The sequence below is a fragment of the Dipodomys ordii genome, unplaced genomic scaffold (assembly GCF_000151885.1).
Source record: "Dipodomys ordii isolate 6190 unplaced genomic scaffold, Dord_2.0 Scaffold133, whole genome shotgun sequence".
Taxonomy (NCBI): domain Eukaryota; kingdom Metazoa; phylum Chordata; class Mammalia; order Rodentia; family Heteromyidae; genus Dipodomys; species Dipodomys ordii.
This window is the reverse complement of record NW_012267349.1, coordinates 5,286,848-5,310,826: the sequence shown is the minus strand read 5'-3', so window position 1 is coordinate 5,310,826 and position 23,979 is coordinate 5,286,848. Positions and strand designations below refer to the sequence as shown.

At 35.3% G+C, this 23,979-nt stretch overlaps 1 protein-coding gene across 1 annotated transcript in view; it reads right to left on the bottom strand.

The window, feature by feature from the left end:
• The window catches only part of Thsd7b (thrombospondin, type I, domain containing 7B), a 793,597-nt gene that overhangs the window by 345,800 nt on the left and 423,818 nt on the right, over window positions 1–23,979 (bottom strand). The window contains exon 11 of the mRNA XM_013030805.1: window positions 23,717–23,820. Within this exon, the coding sequence (XP_012886259.1) occupies window positions 23,717–23,820 (104 nt within the window). The remainder of the gene's footprint in view (window positions 1–23,716; window positions 23,821–23,979) is intronic.

Below are 23,979 nucleotides of genomic sequence, written 5' to 3'. Positions count from 1 at the left end.
TTCCCCTCCTTCAAGTTTTTGCTCAAATCTCACTTTATTAGTAAGAATTTCCTGCAGGGCGCTGATAAATCATGCCTGTAATCCGAGCTAATAAGGGGCTTTGATTTGAAGATTGTGCTTCAAAGCCAGCCTGGGCAGGTAAGTCTATGAGACTCTTATTTCCAATTAACCACTTAAAAACTGGAAGTGGAACTGTGGCTCAAAGTGGTGGAGCTAAAGAGTTCAGGGACAGTAGCCAGGCCCTGAGTTCAAACCCCTCATCTGACAAAAACAACATAAAGAATTTCCCTGGTCATTATATTTAAACTGAATTGCTTTTTCCACCTCACTCTACCTTCTTTATTCTTTATTTTCTTAAATTCATATTACTCCATAAGACTGACCACCATTGACATCACATACCAACTACTAATTTGTTGGTATTTACTCCTTTAATCACAAAATTAATTATAGAAGATGAGGGATTACTTTTATTACTTAATTTCAGTATTTAGAATGGTTGCTTCAAGTATAGTAGGTGCTCATTCAATGTTTATTAAATTAGTGAATCAATCATTACAATGGCTAAACAGTCATGTGGGAAAGAGGCAGTAGTAAGAACCAAAAGCTGATGAGGTCTAGAGCCAATTGCCTGGAGCAGGAAGGGGAAAGCAATGGCAGCTGTTCTCAGGGAAGCTGAGGGCAGCGGGTTAATGCTCATCATAAATGTTAATGAGCCAGCTGTGATGTAGTACCAAGTGACACATTTTTTTTAACAAACAGCAGGAGAGAGGGTTTTATGTCATGGAAGGAATTACATGCAAGGGTACAGAGTACAATTATAAAAGATTTTCATACTTTTGTCATTGAGAAGAATTGTAAGGAAGAAATTCATCCCTAACACAGGTACATGCATTCTCCCCCGATGCTTTCCAACTTAACTGGTTGTTACAAGCCCTGCTGTGTGTCCCCTCTAACCTCTACTTTCCTCTAATCAACTGAGGCACTGCAGGAATTCTCTCAATTATTTTTCCATGCAAAGACAAGATGGGATTTCCCACGCTCAGACCCTTCTCCCTCTTCCCATATTGCAATGTCACATCATCTATTACTCTTTATTAATGATAGTATTCTTATAACTCCTTGAATGCATTTTTATAAATTATCCATCTAGTTATTTCAGGTAGTACAGAGCATGTGTTGGGTACCTTAAATCTTCTATTTCATATAATCTTCACAATAAATTTTGGAAGCTTCATTTTCCACATGCATATGTCCTAAGGGATAATAGCTGCATAGAAAATTTATCATATGATCACTGGTTAAGTGCAATCTAAAGAATAGATGAAAGAGATGACATACCATCAAATAGTCATCGGAAGGAAGGAAGGAAGAAAGGAAGAAAGGGAGGGAGGGAAGGAGGGAGGGAGGGAGGGAAGAAGGGAGAGAGGGAGGGAGGGGGGCAGGGATGGGGAAAAGAGGCCATTTTTTTTTGTCGGTCCTGGGGCTTGAACTCTAGGCCTGAGCACTGTCCCTCAGCTCTTCAGCTCAAGGCTAGGGCTCTACCACTTGAGCTACAGCACCACTTCTGGTTTTTCTGGTGGTTTATTGGAGATAAGAGTTTCACAGACTTTCCTGCCCAGGCTGGCTTTGAACCAGGATCCTCAGATCTCAGCCTCTTGAGTAGCTAGGATTACAGGTGTGAGCCACCAGTGCCCAGCCTAGAGAGGCCAATTTTTGAGTTGGTATAACCCTCAATAAATCACAAAATAACTCACTATGATTTAGTTCTTAATTGTAACTGAATGAATGACACTACTATAATAATTACAAGTATTTTCTTAGAATAACATTTTATATTTGACTTAGAAATTTGCAGAAGCCAAAGGCAAGTGGTAATGTTTGCAGGGGAGAACGAAAATGGTGTAGTTCTTATAAAAAGTGACTCAGGGTTTGGGAATGTGGCTAGTGGTAGAGTGCTTGCCTGGCATGCATAAAACCTGGGTTGAATTCCTCAGTACCACATACACAGAAAAAGCCGGAAGTAGCTCTATGGTTCAAGTGGTAGAGTGCTAACCTTGAGCAAAAGAAGCTCAGAGACAGTTTCCAGGTCCTGAGTTCAAGCCCCAGGAATGGCAGAAAAAAACAAAAACAGGAAAAGCAACTCAAAGTCCAATAAAATGAATACCAGGAAACTGGCACTTGAGGGGTAGATGAAGGGTGAAGGGGTAGAGGAATGAAGGAAAGAAGGGAGAAAATGCAGTCATAATATTCAGTGTATACACTACAGAAATAGGGATAGATTGAGAGAGATATAGAAGAATGGTGAAATGGGTGACATTCATTAAGATGTATTGTACTTATAAATTCATTTGTTGAATGGTAAAAAGTTAATGAAGTTTGAGGGAAGGGAAAGGGTAACAAGTTCAACAAAAAATGTACTCACTACCTTACATATGTATGACAATGAAATTAAATTATAAGAATAAACTTTGATTATATTATTTAAAAAGAAGCAATTAAAGTGGTATTTTGATTTTTAAATGCTCAGTATACTGAAAATGCTATTTGATTTCCTTTTGCATAATAATATAAAATAACAATTCTATCCATAATATAATTTTTTACAAATCCATAATCATTCTTTATCCATATATATTCATGGCAAAAATTAAAGAAAATATTTTCATATTACATGTAACAGTGAGAAATAGCAATGCTCTATAAGAATATTGGTTAATATTCTTTTTCCCAATTTGAGAAATGTAAAAGTAAACTGCAGCCAATATCATAATTTATAATTATAAGCAATCTCTCAAAAATATGACAAATCAATAGTTTAAACTCATGCTTATCATTTGCTATGTCAAAACAATAATTTATACTAAATAGAGTAAAAGACTAAGAGATAGTAGCAACTATTCATAGTTAAAATTATATATATTTTGAAATTTAATAATCAGGTAAGCTTACAATTTAGATATTCTTTATTTTTATTCACACGTTTAATTTGGAAATGTTTATACCAGAACAGAAAAATTAAATTTTAGAGACAATGGATATCATTAGTTTAGTTACCAGCAGTTTATTATAAAAGGGAGATATGGAAAATATGTACATGATGAGAGATCTCAGAACTTCCATGGAACGGGCAGCTACACAGAATGCCATTTCAGTGATGTATTCACTCTACATAGTTCCCAAGAATATTTCTTTAAAATTATAACAGTACATTTTCTGAAATCTTCCTGTAGCTTAGTAAAGATGCTAACAGTTGCCCTGTCATCTTATCATCTTTGCCATCTTCTAAACCCCCCTTCTGGGAGACCTTCATGTTGAAACTCTGAACACAAACTTTCAAATACACAAAATAAAACCAATGGCTTTTATAGTTCATCAGGCACACTAAATCTGTCCAGTAAAAATGCTATGGAATATTATCTGTGTTTTAGAAGCCAAATCTTTGGGTTCAGTCCAAGGTTGTGAGAAGAGGAATGATAGATAGTCACAACTTGGAAATGATGTAGTAATGATGGATCTTTCTTTAATATTAGAAGAAGCCATATATGTAGAATGACCAGTTGAGGATCAATTTATTCATTTTTAGATGTCTCAAAAATTTTACCTCAAGTTTTTTATCTTTAAAAATAACTTCTTACTGTAAGCCAGGCCCAAAGAAACCTAGGTCCCATAGTTTTCTTTATTTGCAATAACTAGTATATGTCTGGGACAAGCAGATAAGTTCAGATAAGATGATGTTAAGTGGAATGAACCTCAAGATAGGGACACAAGTGATTTTTTCTTCCTTGCTATTGTTTCTAACGTATTTATAAGGTACCATGTGATTTCTTTGTTGCTTTGTATGTCCATCCCCAATGGGTATAACCCCTGTTTGATGTTGGTGTAATTTGGGGAGTGGAAGGGGAAAAACAGATTGTTTAAATAGGGATACAGGATGACCCATTGTAACAATGAGATGTACAAGATGCTATGTTGAAAAACGAAGTTTACAATTTAGGCAGGGGTGAAGGGTAGGGGGATATAACTGACGAGGGATGATAGGGGAAAAACAGGAGGAGGCAACAATGCTGGATAAGAAATGTACTCATTACCTTGTTCATGTAACTGTAACTCCTCTGTACAGAATTTTCATAATAAAAATTTATATAAAAATAACTTCTCACATCTGACTAAGTTGAATTCAGTGTGTTTACATTCAAATGAGTGGAGGGTTGAGGAAAGAATGGCAAGGAAGGGATCCACCACACTAGGTAGGTTTTGAGATCCCCTCTAACTTTCTCATCTGAATGCCTTGATTAATAGATAGCAAATATGAATAAGAATGTATAAAAATCAAGTTAAAAAATAAGTGACACATGTTTATAACACCACTACTTGGGAGTGTAGGCTAGCCCATATTTAATAGCAACCTCCGGGCCATACTGGGCTAGTCTCAAAATGGAAACAGTGCTAAACAAGAACAAATATAATGGAATTATATAAGATAAGGACATGGATGAGTCAAGAAAGAGGCTGGGGAATGCTGAAAGGGTTAGCACTGGTCAAGGTACATTTTACTCATAAACTGATTTATTGAATTAAACCTCTTTGTACAACCACTTAAAGATAATGAAATATTAAATTTTAAAACACACAATATATATGCATAAATAAGCACCAAAACAAACTGGTGACCTCTTACAGCTTGAAAAAAAAGGCTTTTCTCTCCCCATTATAAGAACAATACTGCTGCTGACACCAGCAGCTCTTACCTATAATTCTAGCTACTGAGGAATCTGACATCTGAGAATTCAGGTTCAAAGTCAGCCTGGGCAGAAAAATATATGAGACTCGTATCTCCAATTAACTACCAAAACCTGGAAATGGATCTGTGGCTCAAGTGGTAGAAGGCTAGTCTAGCTTTAGCATAAAATCCCTAAGGGATAGTACCCTGAGTTTAAGCCTCAGGATCAGTACCCAAACACCAAAATAATAATTCTGTCCAGTTTTGGTGACTTGTACCTATAATCTTAGCTACTCAAGAGGCTGAGATTTAAGGATTACAATTTGAAGTTTGACTGGGCAGGGCAGGCAAGTATATAAGACTCATTATCTATAACCACCAAAAAGCCAGAAGTGGAGTTGCTGCTCAGCTGGTAGAATGCTGGCTTGAGTTAAAATCACACTGTTTGGCATGCATGCGTGTGTGCACATGCTCACACACACACACACACACACACACACACACACACATTTTATGTACATATGTATATAGATATAGATACAGATATGGATATATCTCATGGAGGATCTAGTCCAACACGTATAAAACGTGAGTTCAATCTCTAGCATCATATTAAAAAAGAAAGATATTTATTCATTGCTCAAATTTGTTTTTTCAAGCAAAATATTTTTCTATTGATCTTGAAGTAAAACCTGAGTTTCTTTTTTTTTCTCAAGCCTAAATGTGCCACAGATTCACTAGGAGTTGGTGGAAAATGCACCCTGCAAAACAATCAAATCCCTATGTGGTATCTGATCATACAAAGTAATATTTATCGCTTGTAGTGGGTTGGGAGGGAAAAACTAGGGGGGAGAGAGAGAGAGAGAGAGAGAGAGAGAGAGAGGGAAGGGGTGATGTTGTCCAAAAGGAAATGTATACTTTGCCTGACTTAGGAAACTATAACCCCTTTGTGTTTAGCATTTACAGATAAAAATTAAAAAAAAATCAAATTCCCAGGAATTATTCCATCCTGAAATGTTGATCCATATACAGTGGAAGAGAGGAAGTGAAGTTCTTATAACACTAATGGGATAATGTGACTAAAAGAGATGTATCTAAGGATCTTATAGAGAAGATGAGCCCCACAAGATGGATGTAGCAACACCTCCCACTTCTGTTGGCTAGATTGTTTAAAACCTAACAAATATGAAATGTTTCTCTTTCAGAAGACTCCAGAATAGCCTGTCTCTGACAAAAGAGCTTGGCTTAAAAGAGGATTCCACAAAATTATTTGTTGTACCAAGCAAAAAAGCATAATAAACACAATTCAATGGAGACAAAAAATAGGGGGGGGGAATCAATAAATATTAGCCTGATGCTGATTCTCTTATAAGAAATGTAGGGAACAGTTAGAAGATATTCTTTTGGTGGGTACATACTGAGTGCATTAGAATAGAAACAATCTACTCAGACCAGATGGAGGCCCACAAGAGCAGGAGCTTTATCCTACACTCACCATTCACATCTCTTGGTAGTTGTTGTATCTAATAATGACCAGAGAGTTAGGGAGGTTCTCCCAAATACTTGCAATATGTCTAACTCCTGTATCTGCAGAATGTTTGTATGTAAAAAATTCCACACAATATTTTAGTTTCACATTAGTGTTAATCCACCATTACTAAGTAGGAGTTGTACAAACATATGTAAAGTCTTATCTAAAAATTATATGAGTTTAAACTGCCTGATTACTATATTCTTCTTAATTCCATAACCCGAAAAAAAGAGATGCTTCTACCAAATATATGGTAGTAATTGCTAGTTTTAATAGCCCTTTTGTGGACCCTCATACATTAGGGAGATATCTCCATTTCATAGAAAATTCTTAATTAAGTAGAAGTTGAGTCACTCTAAGGAAGTTGGAATAGGTGGTTTTAATGCGCAATAGGAAATGTACTCATTACCTTGCTCATGTAACTATGACCCCTCTGTATAGCATTTTTACAATTAAAAATGCACAGAAAAAAGAAACAAGATTAATCAGGGGTTGTGAGGGGGAAAACCTGGAAGAAAAAGAGGGAAGGAGTGGTATTGTTCAAAAGGAAATGTACTCATTACCTGACTTATGTAACTAACTATAACATGTCTGTACATCATGTTTACAGTAAAAAAAAAAGAAAAGAAGAAAAATTTAAGAATAACCATGAGTGTATTGGAGCAAAGCTGAAGAAAACAAATAAGGTATGCCAATTTGACACAATACAAATGACTCAAATTTATACTGTGAATCATCTTCATAGTCTAGGAACTTATAGGTCAGTAAAGAGCACATAAAAACTTTGTGGTTTGGAATGTGTAGAGAGAAAACAGCCAATTTCAAACCAAATGGATATTTTTCCATCAAAGAATTGTGGTCCACTTGTTACATAGAAAAAAATGAAAAACTGGCTTTGGACATAGTGGATTAACCTAGTGTATTGTTGCTTAAAGGTAATCATAAAATATGAACCATTAATCAATGCTTTCATGTCCAACAACACATATAGTTGGCAACAGAGAATAAATAATCTAATCTGGAAAATATTATTAAATAACAACTGACTTACTAATATTCCTTTGATGAAGCACAACTTTTTAAAACCAACTGTTCTAATCACAGATTGGATTAGAACAATAATTCCAATACAAATTAAACATAGCAGGTTCTAATATAAACACGCACAATAAGCAGTTCCTTATGTGGAGTCTAATTATATTATATAGCTCACTCCAAAACCTCAAGTCCCACAGAGGCTCTTTTGTAAGATGGCACAATATTCAATGTTTCAGCCTACACAAGTGTCAGAATTTAATTAAGATTTGGCAGTTTTGCAACTGTCACATTTCCATCCGCCATTCAGTTGTACATTCTGAAGTGCCTTGGATCCACATATTGAAATAACTGATTGCTCAGAAAAGTATTTAGCACTCCTGCAAATAAGAATTCATTGTAATTAACTTACCAGTATACTCACAGTTAACCAATTAGCTTATATTATTAGCAATGGATATGTTATAAGGAATTATTTGTACAGGAAGCATATTGAAAAGTCATGAAAACACAAACTATTTTCAGCTTAGATATATTTCAGCATAATAAAACAAAGATCAAGTTTGATTTCTTATTCTAAAGCAGGAATCTCAGCCTCAGCACTAAAGATTCATGCCAGAGTCACGCTCTACTGAATGAGACCTCAGCTATGACCATAAAAAATACTTCTCGATATCATTAGATGACATATACCTTGATAAGGAGTGTCAGATGAGCCTTGGACTGGGAACAGTGCTCTAAAGAAAGAAACTGAATGTTCTCTTTACTTTTACAATGAAAGGTAAATCTTAAAAGTTAAGAATAACTCTTAATGTCCCTGCCCCACAGTATAATCCCTGCTTATTTGATGTCGGTATAATTTGTGGAGGAGATGGGGAAAAACAAGTCGTTTAAGTATACAGGTGGACCTGTTGCAACAATGAGAAGTACAAGTTGTCATGTCGAAAACGAACTTTACAACTTTGGTGGGGGGGAGGATTGGGGGGGGTAGGGGGGGAGGCTGGGAAGGGATGTGAAGGGTAAACAAAGGAGGAGGCTGCAATGCTTGATAAGAAATGTACTCATTATCTTGCCCATGTAATTGTAACCTCTCTGTACAGTATGTTCACAAAAAAATAAGAATAACTCTTAATGTTTAATATTTTGAGGAGCCTTCATACTGTTTCTTCCAGAGTGGCTGAACAAGTTTACATTCCTACCAACAATGTAGTAACCTTCCCTTTTGGCTACATCCCCACCAACATCAGTTATTGTTAGTTTCTGATAATGGCCATTCTAACTGGGATGAAGTGGAATGTCAGTGTGTTTTGATTTTTGAGATGTAGAACATTTCTTCATGTGTCTATTAGCCATTCTTACGAGAAGTCTCTCTGTAAGTCTTTAGCCCGTTTATTACTTGGGTTGTGGTTTCTTTGGAGATTTGTGTTGGAGAGATTTAATTTTTTTAGCTCTAAGTATATTTTAGATATTAGGTTCTTATCTGATGCCTAGCTAGTAAAGGTCTCCCATTCTGTAGACTTTCTATTTGTCTTGCTAGCTATGTACTTTGCCATTCAGAAACTCTCCTGTTTGATGCAATTCCATTTCTGGGCATTTATCTAATGACCACCAATCAGGCTACACTAAAGCTTTCAGCACAACCATTTTCATTGTAGCATTGTTTACCTTAGCCAAGACATGGAATCAACCTAGATGCCCCTCAGTGGATGAATGAATCAAGAAAATATGTTATGTAGGACTTGTATGCTTTCATCAGAAAGGATGATATTGCCCCATTTGTAAGGAAATGGAAAGATTTAGGAACAATTGTATTAAGTGAGATAAGCCAGACCCAAAGAAACACGTGTTGCATGGTTCTCTTTATTTGTAGTAATTAGAACATGTCTATAATTCTATGAATAAACACTATGGATAATAGACAAAAATTACAAATTGGACATGAAATATTATACAGGACTCTGAACATTCACACAGTTAGTCCAAAGAAGGATATTCTTAGGAAAGTATCTCAAAATTTCAATAGCTATGTGCATATGATCATATGAAATGATATTTATCAAAATGAACTCCAAGAAATGGAATCAAGGGGTTTTTATTTTACTTTTTTTCCCTGACTTTATTGCTGTTTATTATTCCTGAAGTTTTGTCTTGTATGTAATTTTACCTGTTTGGGGGAGGGTAGGGAGAAACACTGAAATGATGGAACAAAGTATGAACCATTTTAGCAGTGATACTAGACCCTGTGTTGTAAATGAACTATACAACTTGTGGGGGAGGGGATCAGGAGAGAAAAGCCTTGGAGAAAATGAGAATAAAAAGGTACTCATTACTTGATTTATGTAACTGTAACCCCATGTACACCACATACGCAATAAGAAAAATAGAGTAACTATTAACAGTAACTCTTACTTGACTTGACTTACTTGACTAGTTATTGCAAATAAGGGAAACCAGGTCAGATAAGTTGATGTTAGTGGAATGAACCCCAAGATAAGTATTCAAATGTTTTTTGTTTTATTTCCTTTCATGCAATTGTTTCTATCATATTTATAAGATGATTTCTATGTTGCTTTGTATGTCCCTCCCCCACAGTATAACCCATACCTTTCACTGTATTTGATGTTGGTATAATTTGTGGAGAGGAAGGGAAAAAATAAATTGTTTAACTAGGGATACAGGTGGACCCATTGCAACAATGAGATGTACAAGTCGTTATGCTGAAAAATGAACTTAACAACTTTGGTGGGGGGGAGGATCGGGTGGGAAGAGGGGCGGAGTATGAGAAGGAGAAACAAAGAGGAGGCAACAATGCTTGATAAGAAATGTACTCGTTATCTTGACCATGTAATTGTAACTCCATGTAACTCCTCTGTACAGTATTTTCACAATGAAAAAGTAAATAAATAAATTAATTTTTAAAAAGTAACTCTTACTGTCACTCTTACAGGTAACCAATAAAATCCTCCCTTTCCCATTGATACTAATGGAGTTAAACTTCATAAATTGCATGTTTAATTGGTGGTCTCAGCATTGAACTAGATTGAGCTTGTAGGGTATTTTATCTTCAATTAAATTTATTTCATCAGAAATACTCTTCGGAAGCAATGTTTAAATTATGTTCATTGTGAAATACACATTCTTTTTCCCAGGAGATTAAACTCTCACAAGCATTGTTCCTTTTCTACTACTGGATGTGAGCATTAAGAGCTTTTTTAGCAGTATATTTAATGTGTTATAATATCTGTTTTTGACCTTACAAATTAAATGATATATTGAGACAAATCAAATGGACCATTCCCCTCTCTGGGGTACTGGGGTGAGAATTAAGCACTGTTAAACATTGTTAAATTAGAATTATTAGTTCTGTGATGAATTTTCATTAAGCCTCTATTATATACACTCTTACTGCTTTTTGTGAATAATTAAAGGTAGCAAGATTGGGCAATTTGATGGGCCCTTGCCTGAAGATCCGCCAGCTTTGAGCTGGGAGGGACAGCTATCTCTCTGTAGAGACTCCATTTGAGATGGGATTAGGGTTTCCTCAATTAGTAGAAGATGAAATTTCCTGGTTGAAGAATCCCAGAAGTGATAAGTATTTTGTGGCTTGCAGGAAATACCTAGGCAATGGCTCATTTGAACTCTCTGGCAAAAAAAGAAAACAACTTCTAGCCAAGAAAAATGTTTGATGTTCTGATCATATAATAATAATGACATTGAACAGGAAAGAAAAACCACTGAAAATGCTTCAGGAGGTGAGTGAGACAATCAAATGGATGACTCAATGGAGGTAACTCTGACTTCAAACCTGGACAGATTTGTAAAAGGTGTGCCTGAAAACAGGGAAAACCGCTAGAATGTGAGTTTGATACCCACGTAGATGTTTTCAGTGACCTAAAACAGGGAAGAGACCATGGAGGCCTTGTACAGATGAGACTGGAAGCAATCCATGGTCAATTCACTCTGCTGTTGATTGGTGGGAATATGACACTTTGAGAGTGAAAACTCCAGAAGAGGATGAGACAATGAATAGGAGCTGTCAGTATATTGTTTGTAGGGTGATAGATGTTCATGTGAAAATTCTAAACCCGTAGTTGTAAATGCTATGTGCACTTGAAATGAAAACCTGAGATTGGGCTGGGAAGGTGGCTCAATGGTAGAGTGCTTGCCTCACATGCATGAGGACCTGAGTTTGATTCCTTAGCACCACGTACACAGAAAAAGCCAGAAGTGGCTCTGTGGCTCAAATGGTAAAGCGTTTGCCTTGAGCTAAAGAGCTGAGGGACAGCGTCCAGCTCAGAACTCAAGCACCATGACCAACCAAAAAAAAAAAAAAGGAGGAGGAGGAAGAAGAAGAGGAGGAAGGAAGGAAGGAAAGAAGAGAAAAGAAAAAAGAAAAGAAAAGAAAACCTGGGATTGCCTCTAAAGCTTAAGTATTGAAAAAGCTGGGATGGGCTAGGCAGACATTGTAGAAAAAAAAGACAAATGGAAAAAGGAGAAGCATGGAGCTGGAAAGGTGGCTTAGTGGTAGAGTATTCGCCTTGTATGTGTGAAGCCCTGGATTGGTGCTGTGGCTCAAGTGCTGAAGCGCTAGCCTTGAGCTGAAGAGTGGAGGGACAGCACCAAGGCCCAGAGTTCAGGCCCCATGACAAATAAATAAATCCATGAAGACTGATGGCAAATAAGATATGCATGGAGGTGAAGAAACCAGGCTCAGAGTCTTGAAACCTGTGTATTCAGTAAGGTGTAGTGAGTGGAATTAATGGTCACAGCAAGGAGACTCTAGAGGATGAAGAGATAACTGAAAGTCAAATGATATCATAGGTAACTACTGAGAAAGAAGTATGTGTGGCCATAGATCCAGATCTTTTTTCCAACTAACTCATTGCACTCCATCACCTGCATTCTAGTCTCTTTCTGGAGTTCAAATTAAGGGAAAATGGACTTTCTTCTTTTCAGCTCCTGAATTCACCTCTAGTTTCAGTCATATCTGACTTACCATCTCCAGAATCATGCTTGTGCAAATATTTCCTCCATCCTAATGGCTTCAGTGTATGTCTTCAAATTGTTAGTTTTTAAATTGGTTTTCCTACTTGCCTAGCAGCCTTTTAACTTTCCTCCTTGAGCCTTGAACTACAATGCCACAATTTTCAGGTTCCTGTTATAATATTATCTGTACAATATAACTTTTCTCCCAGTTCTTGATTCTTAAGAATTATTTTTAGCATATAATTCCTTTGCTGAGATTAGAGATCAGCTATATGTGCTCAGTTGTCAATATCGTGTTCTGTTTTTATACAATTAGTTTTAATCTACAATATATCATACATCATAACTCAGAAAAATCTACCTCTATGATTTTATGATACTTCAATTCTCAACATAATGATGTTTATATTTTGTGAAAGACAGACCATATGCAAAAGTTCAAAACTCTGTTCCTGAAGAAAAGGTAATAATTTCTTCATTCTCAGAGGTTTTCTTAGGTAAAATCTACTTTAAGAATTTTGGGAGGTTTTTGTGTTCCTATACTACCTCTCCCTTTTTTCTCATACAACCAGTTAAACATGAGTCTATTTATTACTCTAGTTGTTTATTTTTAAAAACAAGTATATCCATAGCATTATGTTATATGGTCCTATGCACATCACTATCGAGCCATTGTGATCATTTCCTAAGAATATCCTAGACACATTCTAGTTTTTACAAATGAAAGAAACCATGTAGCCTATGTTTCTTTGGGCCTGGTTTACTTTACTTAGTATAATGGAAATAATAGGTGTTTTTCTAATTGTACTGTTTGAAGTTATCTCTTTTTTTCTTTCTTTTTTTTTCCCTTTGGTTTATTCCCTGATGTAACCATTTTTTTTTATTTCTGTCCCTTTGTCTTGTATATAAGTTTGTCTGATTTGGAGAAGGGAAAGGGACACACAAAAATGGTGGGACAAAGGGTCAACCGATTCAACAGTGATACTAGATACTATGTTGAAAATGAACTTTACAACTTGGGGGAAAATGGGTTGGTAGGGGAAAAAGTGGGGGGAAATGAGGGAAGGATAACACTGTTCAAAAAGAAATGTACTCATTACCTGACTTAATGTAACTGTAACCCCTCTGTATATCACCTCTACAATAAAATTTCCATTTTATAAAGAAAACCTAAAAGCACATGTTCAAAAAATAAAAATAAAAACAAATGTTATTCAATATTTTCACTCTCTCTTGTTTCTAAGAATTATTATCGTCCAAGATTTGAAAAAAGAAGAAAGACAATATCTTTTGAGAACCTATAATCACTTACAAAAAGCACTGATAATCTATAATTCTTATTCCACTATAAATTGGAATTATACATAGGAAAATTTAGGACTAGAGAGAGTATGGATTTGGAACAACCCAATGCAAGTAGTGAGTGGCCATATTAGCCATTCAGTGAAGACACCTCATATTGAAAGCAAAAGTCAGCCTGCCCTCCCCTTGGTATGAGGCCTCTACAAATGTCTGTTGAATGATTTAAATGCATATACTTCTACAATTTATTGGTTTTTCTTTTGTGCTGGTACTGGAGCTTGAACTCAGGACTTGAGCTGTGCTTGACTTTTTCACTTAAGGCTGGTGCTCTATTACTTGAGCCAGGTTGCTTCTAACACTTTTTTTTTTTTACTGGCCAACTGGTGATAAGGGTTTCACAAATATTTTCTGCCTTAGCTAGTTTCAAACCGAGGTCTTCAGATCTCAGCTCACTGAGATTAGCTAAAATTACATGAGCCACCAGAACCCAGTGAAATGATTATCCTTGATATTTAAATAGTGTCATTCTTACTGTGTATACGTAGTTGAGTCTGTGTATACATTTTTATGCAACTTCTGTCAACTTGTCAATATTGTTTGATCCCCAAATCACTGAGTTCTTCCGATTCATTATTATTCTTTGTTTAATATGCAAGATTGGCTACCAAGTACCATTGAATTTTTTATCCTTAAAATACCTTTTATGTGTACTTTTAAAATCTATCCCTATCATCACAATGCAAATTAGGCTTCCAAACTCTCCTTAGCATAAACCACCATGGACCCACAACCTTCCCATTTAAAGTTCCAATTGATGAAGCAGAACACCTTAAGTTATTAATTGAGTTTAATTAATTCCAGCAGACTTTTAATTCTCATTCTCCCCACACCTAGATTAGAACAGGGTTATTTTGTTTTGGTTTTTCCCACTGTGTAAGTCTTTCATAATAAGACAGGACTGAAACATTTTTGCAACTGTTTGAAGGTACTTGTAGAGCTGAATTTTGAAACTTCAGGTTAACTTCTATATCCTACAAGTGCAAATATGGGCTTCTCCTTTTCTTTCGAGATGGAGCATTGGCACATCTGTTTTCCTTGGAAATCCAAATAAAAATGTCCAGAATTTAATTGTTTTGGCTACAGTCCTATGACAGCATACAGGTTAAACAACTATCTTGACGTTAGTAATAACGCCTCTGCTAAGGACAGACACAAAATGTGCATCTATTTTAAGAGAGCTGAACAAGAGATATGCAATCCTATACATTTATGCAGTTTGCAGTAGACTTTGAAATTCATATTAGCATTCTTGAAGGGAAAATACTTCGACACTGAGAACCATGTGGTTAAAACAGCAATTTCCTGCTCAAACTTTTGCAAATAAATGCATCCATCAATTGAAAACTCTTTATCCCCACACATAACCCTTCTTCATCCACAACATCCCTTTAACAATAAGGCATTTCTCTGGGTTTTGAGGGAGACAGAGGTGGAGGAAGGGTTACTCTGTCCTTTATATCACAGCATATGTTAAGAACATACAGGCTGGTGGAAAAATCAAATCTCTGAATCACAGTTGGCTGACACTTTGCAACTAAAGCATCATGCCTTAGGTGCCTCGTTTTCTTTAATATTTATTTTTAATTTATCACCAATTTAAAAATAAGCATATTCCACCTGCAGCAACCAGGAAAGCCACAAACATAATCTTACCCTGAAACATGTAAAGGAAATGAAAAATGCCTCCTGGAATCATTATTCATTTACATTAAAATGCATTTCTGCTCTGAATCCAACACTCTTGAAACCAAGGCCTACTGTATTATAAAACCTGGATTGTAACAATCCAGGAATATTTTAATTTTGAGAAGTGCTCAAGACTATCAATTTAATTTCTGTATTTGAACTTAATCTTCTTTATTTCTATCAATTACAGTGGAAGTTATTGAAGTCCCTCCAAATATTTATAATTAGTCACTTGGTATCTGCGACTTGTAAATTGGTAAAGAACATAATGATTTTCAATATTCAATTCTGCTATCGGTGTTGGAACTAAGGTCAGAATGAGTCTTTCATACATGTTACATTATATTCCAGTCAGTTCTTCTTATGTTATAAACATAGTTATTCAAAATGACCTCACAAACCTTATTGGCGGTAGTGTGTTTGGTAAAGCATTTGCTGGCAACTTACATCGTAAACTCCAGTACACTTTCCACAGGAAAAGTACTACCAGATGGTCCAGCTTCCTTGTACAAGTTATACTGGGAGAATGTTCCTGGAGATAAGCTGCAGTTTCTCCTTTTCTTCTTTGGAAACACCTACAGCCTATGATTAATACATCTTATTTGTACCCTCCAAGTTCTGAAGACAACAAGACACTACTTTCCTTGCCCCAAACTCTTTTCTCTCATATTTCCATTGGAAATAAGTATCTGAATTGCTGTGACAAAGTAATAGACATATGTCACCGGTTTCTTTTCCTGAATACACTTAAATGGCTTTTTGTGATCTATGTAGGGGAATGGCAGAAAACAAATCAGTATAGCTATAATGTAAGTATTGTTTTCATTCTCATTGAGGGTGTGCTCTCCAAGGGAATACAGAGAATACCTTTCCTTTATCTCTATTTCTGGACCTGGCTGTCATGGACTGATCAGCTTCCTCTGCTCTGTACTTCTGACATGAGGCTCCTCCTCACGCCAGCCCCCAAAGCAATGAGCAATGCACCATAAATTACAACCTCTAAAACTATGTAACCAATATGAACATTAACTATCTCATGTAGTCTCTTTTAATAGCAGAAAGCTAATGCACGGATTGACTGTTTTGATATCTTATTGAGATGACATATTTCATAGTGTATGTTTTTGCTGTATTTCTGTTTTTAACCAGAGTTGATTTATGTGTTTATGGTAGGTTGGGATATTTATCTTTCACCTTCTCTCCATGAAGACATTATCACTTGAGATAATTTTTTCAGTCAAAAAGTATAGTACTCAGGCCTAAAATATGAATAATTTCCTCTGAATCTAGATCATGTTATATATTTGTCTACTTTACATAGATAGAGCTATTTGTATGTAGAGTTTACATTTATATAGTTTGTATTATGGAGAGTTTATAAATCATTTGTTAAAGATTTAGTTAGATATTAAAAGTGCTTGGAAATATAGATAATGAAATGGAATGAAATGAAACATAACTTGCTAAGGTAAAAGACAGACATATATATATATATATATATATATATATATATATAATAGGTATTTTTTCAGAACACATTAAGACTTTAGACCAGCCATTTCCTAAACCATTTCTTAGCTATTTCTTCTATAATAAAAACATTATTATTTTACTAAATTTTTTAAATGGAAAAGAGACTATTTTATAGAGATTCTGAATGTAAAAAAGAATATGCTTCTTTAGATAAAATCTAATTAAGGAAGAACAGAAAGATTTGATGATAATGATAGCTCTATCTCCCTCTTTTGTTTATTATAAATATTACCCTGTGAATGTAAACCAGAACTGAATGTAGGTACTTAAAAGTCAGACACTACAACTTGTGTCTCCAGGGCCTTCATTACCCCTACATTCAGTTGTTTCTACTGATAAGGGATATTTACTACTTGATGAATGAGATGAAAGTGCTCTCCAAAATAAAAATATTAGAAAGTCATTGAGCTAATTTTAGTTTCTACAGGCAGCAACATCATCAATTTGCATGTTTTCTAGGAATATCAACATATTCATTTTTAAAATTTTTTCACTACAACAAAAGTTTTACATTTTCAGGGCAGTATCTTCAGAGTATTAGATATGAGCCTTTCTTTCCTTTTGTTTTTTATTATAGAAGTAGAAGTTTTATTCATATCTGGTTAAGCACAAGACTTGGTAACGAGATGCTTGGCTGTCCACAAAAGATCTTGTAACTAGGACAACAGAATGCCAAATGCCCATCTCCTTGGAGATCATGTGGATTTTGAGCTACTGCTGTAATTCTACATGCCTTGTTTTCTTTTCCCCTTCATTCTTAATTGAGTAGCATTGTATAAGTTAATTCTTCACTGTGTACCAATTAGACAAGTTAACAGCATAACCACAGTAAATAAACAAAGTGATTTTTGTATTACTGATTGTACTATGGTTTATGGGTCCTGAAAGGTCATTCAAAAGAAACAAATATGAACATTAGTTAAAATATATAACATCTAGATTTATTTCTGGATGAATACAAAAGAGAAGAATCTATGAAAACCAAACAAACTGAAAGCATGGGACCCTGCAAGGTAAGCAAAACAACTTCTTTCCTAAGGGGTTTTTTATCAAATCTTACGCATACATGTTTCTACTTTCATAGCTGCATAATTTAGTAGGTTAAAAATTACCTAAGCCTGATATAGAGACCCTTCGATTCCATTAATAGCAATAATAACCACAGGCTAGTCTCAATATTTAGGGGTGAAATGACGAGAAATAAGCTTCGCAAACAAAAGAATCCCAGCAAGGCTACTTGTAATTAAAAAACATCACACGACCACAAGAGGAAAGAATGTCTCTGAGAATTTACAACCACAAACAGAGTTTCTTATGAGCATGTGTTCTGAGTTCATGTTCCCTTGGTGTGCCAAAGGATCTTCAAAGAGAAAATTACAGTTTTCAGCACAGCCATTAGAATGGATGGTAGCACATACAGACAAACCCTTCATAGGGAAGCTGAATGATAGGAACTCCTGTGGTTAATGCTCCTTTGCAGAAGAATCAAAAGCTCACAATCAAGTTCAGCATAACTAATATATAGTTATTACTAATTAATAATTAATCACAGGAATTTCCTAGGCTGCTATAACAAACTGACACATACTAGTGGCTGAAAAAAACATAACATTTTCTTGATTGTAGTCTGGTTGCCAAACATTTGAAGTATATGCATCAGCATCACTCCTGTCAAAAGTTCTAAAAGGGAGAACTCTCTTTGCATCTTGCAGCTTCTGTTGGCGCGGCTTGTGGCTGTGCATTCAAATCTTCCCTAGTTCCTTTGTTGTCTTGTAAGGAAACTTGTCATTAGATTTAGGGCCCACTGTAATAATCCTGGATAATTTCATGGTAATATTCTTTAATTGTCTCTAAATAAAGTCACATGCTCAAGTTAAAAAGGATTAAGATAGGGCCATATATTTGGTCATTCCACCTACAAATGTTCATGCAAAATCAAGACCCAGCTAAAAATGAAGACAGCAGAATGCTCTCTACAGGAAACGTCCACCTTTCCTACTTTCTTTTAACTTTCTTTCTAACTTTCCTTCCTGGGCTTTACTAGTCTAACCATTTCTATGTAGTCACTTAAATACATAGACTATTAAGTTAATCCTTTTAAACTTAAATTTTGTATAAAATTAATAATATATAAGTGCATGCAGCATTGAATTTGGTGAAGGAAATACTAACTTAACTCCTGTATTTACTGACTTTTTGGCAGTACTAGGAATCAAATTTTGGATCTTCAGGCATCTTAGGCAAACTATTACTTGAGCTATATGTATCCCTGACAACTTCGGTTTTATTTTCTTTGGAGAAGAGGTGCCTCTACCGTTGCCTTTGTATTTGTGATCCTCTTACTCTTCCTGAATAGCTGAGATTAGAGCATGAACACCTATCTAATTCCTTACCTTGAATTATTAATTTAAAACTTCTTATAGTATTATCTAGTATACTTCAAAGTTCCATCAATTACGTCCTTAACATTAGATTTTTAAAATTTGTGTTCTCTTGGAGATATAAACATCCTAGATCCTATTGTTGAATCCCAATGTTTGTGGAATATATATTTTAATGTTTCTGTCTTTATGACATATGGCTTGCTGAAGAGCTGCAGATATACACTGGCCTATACCTCCAATAACCATTTTTATTTCCTGAAGTTCCTTCATATTTTATGTGGAACCTTTTGTTTGAATCTAAGTAAGTGCTTTTATGCTTGTGCAATGCTTCCCAGTAAATGGTTTAAAGCCAGTCTGAAAAATAATCCACTTTCCAATTTTTATTTGGAAGCTGCCCTCTAGACACTTTATGGATTTCATACTCTGACCCATTTAATCCAAGATTAAGCTTGTAGACTGTTTTCACCATGAAGCTCCCTTTCTCTTTCACCCTGAGAATATGAACAGCTTCTTTCCTAGGTAGGGTATCTCGTTTTGTGGTTTGTTCATGATCTATGATGAAGCAGATCCTCTAGGTCATTCATAAGACGATGTATTGATAAAATACTTCTGGATCGTTTTTTTCTGCTACCTAACCATAATATTTTTAAATAATCTGATAGGAATTCTTGGTAAAAATGATTCTCAATGAACACTTGATAATCATTCCTATATTTCCTTTTGCCTTATGATACTAAGTTGTGTAATGTGGTTATGCTGGTTTGTTTAAATTTTTAAGTGCAAGCCACTGTGCTCTGTGCTTGAGCCTTTCTTAAAGAATAAATGTCTCTTTTGATCTTTTTGATAACAAATTTAGATATAAAATTTTCCTAAATAGGAGTTTTTCTCATCCTGTATTTCCTATTATTTTAATTTGTGGCATTTTCCTCATTGACATTATTTCCTCTTTCTTAAACTCTTGAGACTTGGATGTTCAATTTCCTATATTGATTTTGTATTTTTTTCTACTCCCTGCCTGCTTCCTTTCTTATAGGAGGCTCTTATTTTTAATATCTAGTGATTCATAATTAAGTATCAGTATGCCAAAAAGGGACTAACAATACATTGTTTTGAGTCAGATGCTGGGCACATGGTATGGTTGTTGATGCTACAAGACTATACAATGTGCAAGTATCTTTATATTGTTTATTCATAAATGTCATTATTACTACGACATCTTATCCATAGGGAAGAACAGCCAACCTCCTGTCTGGCGGAAGGGGATACAGTGAATGCTGCACAGCTAGCTAGTGGATGAGGCGACTGAATTCTTTCTCAAGCTTTGTTTTGTACTCCTGATTTCCACCTAGCCTCACCTTTCCACCATCCTTTCCCTGTTGTCCAAAATGCACAGCTACTCTAATTCTATTTCTTCAGGAAATAAATAAACAGGCTCTCACAGATCAGCATCTGATTGTTCAGGATGAGAGGTAAAAAATGAAGGAGGAGGGGAAATGGCTCCCTGTTCTGTATTCAGATATTCAGATATCCAAATTTCTTTTGAATATATATATATATATATATATATACACATAAAGAAAATTATACAGGTGTACCCATTGCAACAATGAGATGTAAAGTTATTATGTCGAAAAACGAACTTTACAACTTTGGTGGGGGGGGGGAGGATAAGGATCGGGTCAGGGGAGGTGGGGGGAGTATGGGAAGGGATGGGAACAATGCTTGCCCATGTAATTGTAACTCCTCTGTATGGTATTTTCACAATAAAAATATTATATGTGTGTTCTAAGAAAATATATATAAATATATTTGTATATGTAACTTTATGTACTTGCCATATGCTCTTGTTTTTTTCTTTTTTTGTTTGTGGTTTTTTTGGAGTCCCGTCATGGGGCTTGAACTCTGGGCCTCGGCGCTGTCCCTCAGCTCTTCAGCTCAAGGCTAGAGCTCTACCACTTGAGCCACAGCACCACTTCCGGCTTTTTTCTTTTTGCTTATGTGGTGCTGAGGAATTGAACCCAGGGCCTCAGGCATGCAAGGCAAGCGCTCTACTACTGAGCCACCTTCCCAGCCCCTATGCTCTTGTTTTTAACCTCCTAACTTACACACACACACACACACACACACACACACACACACACAAAATCATACACATACACGCACGCGCATGCACATATACGCACGCGCATGCACATATACACGGGCATGCACTCCCTTCTTTACAGCTTAGTGGTTTTCTGGAATTTTCCCAGAGTTGGTTTCACTTCAAAATCTACACCCTCTGCCAAGGTTTGGGCATAATTCTGTTATGCAAAGAAATTTGCTACATTTTCATTTACCTAAATTCTTGTGATTGAGGCTACAGAAGGCTCCTAGTTTATATGAAACAAAGTTTACTGTGCTCTTGTACTTGGGATGATTTTGTTAATACTTGATGCTAATGTTTCATATTTTCTATGATGGTTTTAAAGTGATTTTTAAGAAGTTTTTTTATTGTGGAAATACCATACAGAGGGGTTACTATTACATGAGTAATGACCAACAGACACATGAAGAAATGATCAACCTCTCTAGCCATAAAAGATATGCAAATCAAAACAACATTAAGATACCACCTCACCCCAGTTAGAATGGCTATAATCAAGAACTCTAATAACAACAGATGCTGGAGGGGATGTGGATAGAAGGGAACCTTACTGCATTGTTCGTGGGAGTGTAAACTTGTTCAACTACTTTGGAAAGTAGTATGGAGGTTCCTCAAAAGACTCCACATAGAGCTCCCCTATGACCTAGCAATCCCACTTTTGGGCATTTACCTGAATGATCACAAACAAGACCAGCTACCAGCACAACTATTTTATTGCAGCATTATTTACCATAGCTAAGATATGGAAGCAAAACATATGTCCCTCAGTAGATGAATGGATCTAGAAAATGTGGTATAAATACAGAATGGAATTCTATGCCTCCATCAGAAAGACTGACATTTTCCCATTTTTTAGGAAATGGAAAGACTTGGAAAAAATATATTACAGTGATTTTTAAACTGTTTTCAACTGCTTCAAAATTCAATGACCTGTTCTAACATTTTAAAAGTATAAATGATCCAAGAACTGAAAATTAAGAATCTTTAGTTTGGTGTCTAGGTTAAGAAAATGGCCATATTATCTATATAACCAAAAGGATTATCAAGTGCCAAGCTGGTAATGCATTTAAACTAGGATCCAAGGTAGAATATTTCTAGGACTGATGAAATAATTTGCCTTTGATATGATCAATGCCAACATCATTGAGGAAAAAAATCACTGCATAGCTTATAGTTGGTTCTGTCATTTTAAAATATTATGATACAATAGCATATAGAGAATTAAACTCCACATCTCACCTGTTCACTGAACAAAGGCAACATTTTTAAAGAAGTGGTCCAAAGGGCAGCATTGATAATTAAGACATTTGATAGAAATTTTCCAGCACCAAATAGACAAAAACTTGTTCATAGAAGGTCACATTATTACAACAATTTTGTGATATGGGCAAAGGACATAAAAGAACCTAAGGAAACTTTGTGCCTCATTTTAATTCACACAGAGGTAGCCTCTTATTCATTCTGAATCAAATTATCTGTCCAGCCAAATACATTTATCAATGTTTAGACAGGAATACATTTCATAATATAGCCTGAGAAGAAGGAGAAACTTTATTCTAAATAAGTGTTTTAAAGAACACTATTTATAAAACCAATATAATACAGTTGATCTCACAATAAACAATTTCTCTGTGCCCATGCATATAGTCACAAAGTGATCAGATTTTAAGAATAAAGACCTTCTCATCAAGCCTGGTATAACTGATACCAGGATTATGAATGAAAAAAACCTGTGATCAGTATGATGAGTCTCTGAGTGCTTTACAGTTATTTTCTATCCCTTCTTGTCAGTGATGCTAAGAGGCACTTCTGGTCAGATACAGAAGCCTATTCATATTGTCTTCCAGAAAATGAAATAGATCCTTCCCATTTGTATTACACATAGAATATATATATATATATATAGAATATATAGAATATAATAATATATAATAATTATGCCTAAAACATGAGCAGCAGGATTTGTCAATAGATTCAGGTATACTTTTCATTCATAAAATATGAATGAAAAGTACAATGTATGAAATATAGTATACCTTTGGGTCTAATTCTGGCATATGTTTCATTCCTTGGCTGACATCCAATATGTATTTTTGCAACTATACCACTGAGGATGGCTATGACTGAAAATAAATACTTGATTACATTGTGTTTCAGTTCTAAGATGCACTTAAAAAAGCTTAAAAAAGAAATTGTTTTTCCATATGTATATAGGCATATATTAAAATTACAATTCAATAATATTATACCAAACACAAAATAATCAACACCTATAAGCATAACATGGTTTTGAGCTGCACATGTAGGAGAATATTGTAAAATCTCCTTACCTCTGGTTTGCAACCCCTTTCCACAGGCTTCACTGGTGCCCATTATTCCCTGCTTGATGGACTCAGGCACTAAGATACAAGGACTCCATTTTTGTGGTTTCCATCTGTGATTTCAAGTAACAGAAGATTAGAATATTCACTACAAAAAACATACAAAAATCATGCTTGGAGAGACCAATTTGAAATCCAAAAGTATGAACATGATAATTCAATATAGATGATTTTTTTTCATGACATAGGATCAAATCCTGGCAAGCACTAGG